The sequence below is a fragment of the Neocloeon triangulifer genome, unplaced genomic scaffold (assembly GCF_031216515.1).
Source record: "Neocloeon triangulifer isolate White Clay Creek 2 clone unplaced genomic scaffold, ASM3121651v1 ptg000014l, whole genome shotgun sequence".
NCBI lineage: Eukaryota > Metazoa > Arthropoda > Insecta > Ephemeroptera > Baetidae > Neocloeon > Neocloeon triangulifer.
The window spans coordinates 27270001-27275000 of NW_026775556.1; the positions used below are offsets into that span (position 1 = coordinate 27270001).

General features: G+C 37.8%; 2 protein-coding genes across 2 annotated transcripts in view; both read left to right on the top strand.

Annotated features, from left to right (window-relative positions):
- LOC132199823 (nose resistant to fluoxetine protein 6-like) overlaps nucleotides 1-5000 on the top strand; it is a 96772-nt gene that overhangs the window by 59589 nt on the left and 32183 nt on the right. The window lies entirely within an intron of this gene.
- LOC132201947 (uncharacterized) lies at nucleotides 431-1354 on the top strand. The gene has a single exon (XM_059628519.1). The coding sequence runs from the start codon at nucleotides 431-433 to the stop codon at nucleotides 1352-1354; it is 924 nt and encodes a 307-aa protein (XP_059484502.1).

Sequence of the window (5000 nt, forward strand, 5' to 3'; positions counted from 1 at the left end):
AGTTCCCCCACTAGGAATAGAAATTTTAAATTCAAATTCCAACTCTTCCTTAAAACAGCTGCAGTTCGTATTTTTGTCCTAAAGTCTTTAAGCCCTTCTGGGTCACCAAGCCCTTTTTGGGTCATCTTGTGTCAGACCAAAAGCCTTTGCAGAGTATAAAAAAGCTCTTTTACATCAGCCCCCAAAGGGGTGAGATGGGCCGTGGGCACGTCTGACGCACGACTTTTGGGACCCTTGACCTCGTACGTACGTCGTACTTGGGCACGGACAAAAACGATTGCAGCTGTATCAAAAAAAAAATTATTACAATATGCCACCAAAAGTCAGTGGTGTGTGTGAAATATGCCACGAATGCGAGTAGGACGATGATCCAATGCAAAAATGCTCGAGCACTGCTTGCTCTTCGGGTGCGCACGTGAGCTGCCTCAACATGTTGGTGTCGTTATCACAGACAGGTAAAGGCAGCTCGCGCACCTGGAAATGCAGCAAATGCAATAAAGGCAACAACTCGCCCACCACCATATCAACTGGTCAATTTGTGTTCAGCGAATATATGCCCGTGCTGCAAGCTAAAATGAACCAAAAAATGATTTCAGACACTTTAAGCAAGCACGTAGATGGCAAATTCGCTGAGGTGCTGAACGAGCTTGATCAGCTCAAAAAAACTGTCAATGATCAAAACCTAAAAATAAAAACACTTGAAAAGAAAATTGATGAAACAAACAAGGCTCTCGAAGACCAGAAAGAGCAAACTGCTACACTGCAGCTGCAAGTGAATGACCTCGAGCAAGAAAAGCTCGCTCTTAATGTCGAAATTCTCGGCGTACAAAAGAAAGACAACGAAGATTTGCATTCCGTTGTGAGAGACATTGCCGAGGTCATGAAAGTGCCCGAAACTGCAGAAAACGTTGAGGCAGTTTACCGCGGCCGGACAACAAAAAATAAGCCGCAAGTAATTGTCGTCAAATTCAAATATGCTGAGGATAAACAAAAATGGCTGGATAGGAAAAAAAGCGAGGAGTTCAAAAACTACGCTAGGCCCTATAGCGCGGTGGCCGGCGCCGCCGCTGGCTCGCGCGGCCCGCAAAAGCCATCCATCAGCATATTTGAGCAACTCACTTTCAAAAACAGGCAGTTGCTTTTTGATACGCGCACAGCAGCCACCAAGAATGGCGTTAAATTTGTGTGGACAAAAGGAGGAAAAATCTTTGCTCGCAAAGACGAGAAAACTCCCGTGGCAATGCGCATCAGAACAACTGCTGACATTATCACAAAAATTGAACTGAACAAAGGGGCCGATCAGAAAATAGATAAAAATCCGATGAAAACATCGCAAGCACCTCAAAATGACTGATCTAGCCAATTATCATGACCAAGTTTTAACTAATGCTGCAAAAATTGAAAATTTTTACATTACTGCAAAATCATTTATGCAAAACCAATACGTAAATTACATAATAGCCCATCTGAATATCAGATCAATTAATGCAAACTTTAACTCTTTTTTAAGTACAATTAATGAAGATATTAAAAAAATCGATTTTCTTGTACTCACAGAAATAAATTGTAAAGAGGAAGATCTAAATAAGTATAAAATCGAAGGTTTCTCTCAAGTAGCAAAGCCGCGTGAAGTTGGCCGCGGCGGCGGAATAATGATTTTCTATAGAAACTCTTTCAAAATAAAAATACAAAATACTGATTTTAATACAGCAGAGAGTCTAGAAATAAAAATAAATAATGATATTTTGCTGCTGGCTTTATACCGGCCACCTTCCAGCAATAAAAAATACTTTTTAGACGAGCTCCAAAATTATTTAATAAAAGCAGATGTTTCTTGTAACGCTGATCAAAGCGACCTTCTCATAACAGGTGATATAAATTTGAACTTGTTGGACGAGAGTGACACCACAATAGAGAAATACCAAAACCTAATGGCAGAATTCGGTTTAGAACGGTGCATTTTCTCGCCGACGCGCGAAGAATTTTGTGGAAATAATTACTCCACCACTCTGATCGACCACGTGTATCACAAATTTAACAAATATCAAAATTTATCATCAGTTATCAAAATGAAAGTTTCAGATCATTATATGACCTGCTCAATGTTATTTAGTAAAATTAAAAACGATGAAATTACTTACAAAGATGAAATAAATAATGCAGAAGTATATAAAATGCTTAGTTGCTTTGACTGGAATAAACACATCGACTTAGAAGATCCAGATAAAAACCCGATATCACAGATCGCAGAAATAATTCAGCTCATAAAGAAAGCCAATGTTGAAAGAAAATATATTAATAATTCAAGATCCAGAAAAAATGGTAATGAATGGATAACAGAAGAAATTCTGAACTTGACTGAAATCCGAGATAAATACTTCTTAAAATGCAAAAGAAATAAAACAAATCAAATGTACAGAGAAGACTATAAAAAAATAAGAAACTTAGTAAATTTTAAAATTAAACAAGCCAAAAGCAAATATTACAAAAATCTATTGTTTGATTGCGCCGGCGACTCCGCGCGAACGTGGAAAATATTGAATGAAATCCTTGGACGAGTATCACTCTCAATTGATGAAAATATTGTTCGCTACATGCCGAATAATCTATCTTTAGAGGATATATTGCAAAAATTTGGAGAGCAATTTTCTGTGAAAGTCTCGGCACTGCGCCACACCTGCAATTTTGTAGCGAGGCGCCCGCCAATAGTCGAGCAACCAGCAGCCCAGTCAATGCACATTCCTCCGGCCAGCGAGACAATAATAAATTACATAATTGAAAAACTAAAAAAGAAAGGTCCTGGCACGGACGGAATTCGTTTAAATGATGTAAAATACGCTGGCGATGACTTTGTCAAAATTTTTATAAGAATAATTAATAATTGCTTACGCACTGGTGTGTATCCCGAACCACTGAAAGAAGCAATAGTCCGACCAATTTATAAGAGCGGCGCGCACAAAGACCCAGCAAATTACAGACCTATCGCAATGCTAAGCGTTCTTGATAAAATATTTGAGAGGTTCCTTGACCTGCACTTAACAAATTACTTAAGTGAATTTGAGATAATTGACAAACGCCAGTTTGCATACCAAAAAGGAAAAGGAGTCGATCACCTCTTGTCTGATTTATCAGATTATGTAAATACAAATTTAAAAAACAAAGAACACACATTAGCTGTTTTTGTTGATTACAGCAAGGCCTTTGATGTGTTAGACCATGACATTTTGCTAAAAAAATTAGAAAATATTGGAATTAGAGGAAAATTGCTTTCCCTTTTTTCTACTTACTTAAAAAATAGAAAATTTTGTGTAAATGTTGATGGGAAAAATAGTGAGTTTTTCGACTTAAATTCCGGAGTGCCGCAAGGCTCAATCCTAGGACCGAAACTTTTCATCATTTATACAAATGACTTGCCAAAGCACATAAAAATAGCAAAAGTGTTAATTTTTGCGGATGATCTCTTGATTTTGTGCAGCCACGAAAATTTAGATACGTGTAAAGAACAAATCCAAGGAGAAATTAACGTTTTAAATGAGTGGTCCCATGACAATGGACTCTTAATAAATATTAAGAAAACAGTGGCAATGCACATTTGTCAGAAATCAAATCGGCCCGCCGTGAGCCCAAATATCACATTGCATTCTCTGGAGTGCTTGCATAACTTCCAAATAGGCTGCACTTGTGCGGCGATAAGAATGGAGCGAACGCATAAATATTTAGGAATTCTCATTGATGATGATTTCTGTTGGGCGCCCCAAATAAAAAGAGTGGCAAGCAAACTACGCTCCGTAATAAGAGAAGTAAAGCTAACAAAAAGCAGACTGAATGCGGATTCATTGAGAACCGTCTATTTCTCTCTCGCATACTCGCATTTAATTTACGGGCTTGTGGCATGGGGCCACGGCACAATAACGCCCCTAAAATTATTACAAGAAAAACTACTCTTCATAATGGCCAGAAAAAATCAATTAAAAGCACACAATGAAAATGTTTTTAAAATTTGGAATGCATTGCCGCTTGAGCTAATATTTGAACAGAATATTATTCTCATAAAATATTTTGACGGAACCTTTGGTGCAAGGAGAACGCACAATTATTCAACACGCACGGCGCAAACCGACCCGCTAGTGATGCCTCTTAGCCAGAATAGATTCCACGAAAGAACGTGGGAATTCATTATGCCGCGACTGTGGAACAAGTTGCCTGCCCGCTTTAAAAACTTTAATTCTATTAATACGGCTAAAGAAAACATAAAATTATGGTATCAAACCTTAATTCCAGACTGAAAAAAATTTGCAGTTCCAGCACACACAAAAATTAACCCAAAATTAAATTAAAACATTTTTATTTTTAATTTGCAGCACAAATAAAAATAAAATTAGACATAATTATTGAAACAAAAAATTATGCAGTAAATCCTTAACACCAAAAGATATCAAAATCTGACCTTCCCCTACCCCAACCAAATCCACATCCTTTCTTAATCTTTTTTCATCTTTTTTCTCTCTTTTAGTTTTCAGCTTTGTTTGTCATCATCGCGTGGACCAAAATTAAGGATATGCCAGCAAAAAATGATGATTTTTTTAAATAAAGTTGAACCCAAAAATAAAAATAAAAAAAAAAAAATTTAATTGGGAGGTGCCTTCTGTCCCACCAATAAAGGGCACAGGCCGACAAGACTTTGTCTTGGCCTGACCCTAAAAAAAAAAAAAAAAAAAAAAAAAAAAAAAAAAAAAAAAAAAAAAAAAAAACTCACTCACTCACTCACTCACTCACTCACTCACTCACTCACTGGCTCTTGCACTCACTCACTCAATCACTCACTCACTCACTCACTCACTCACACACTCACTCACTCACTCACTGGCTCTTGCACTAACTTACTGGCTCACTCACTCACTCACTGGCTCTTACACTCACTCACTGGCTTACTCACTCGCTCACTGGCGCACTCACTCACTCACTCACTCGCTCACTGGCTCTTGCACTCACTCACTCAC

Bases quoted from the DNA above. Each gene is read 5' to 3' on its own strand.
- LOC132201947 (XM_059628519.1), top strand. From the start codon at position 431: ATGTTGGTGTCGTTATCACAGACAGGTAAAGGCAGCTCGCGCACCTGG.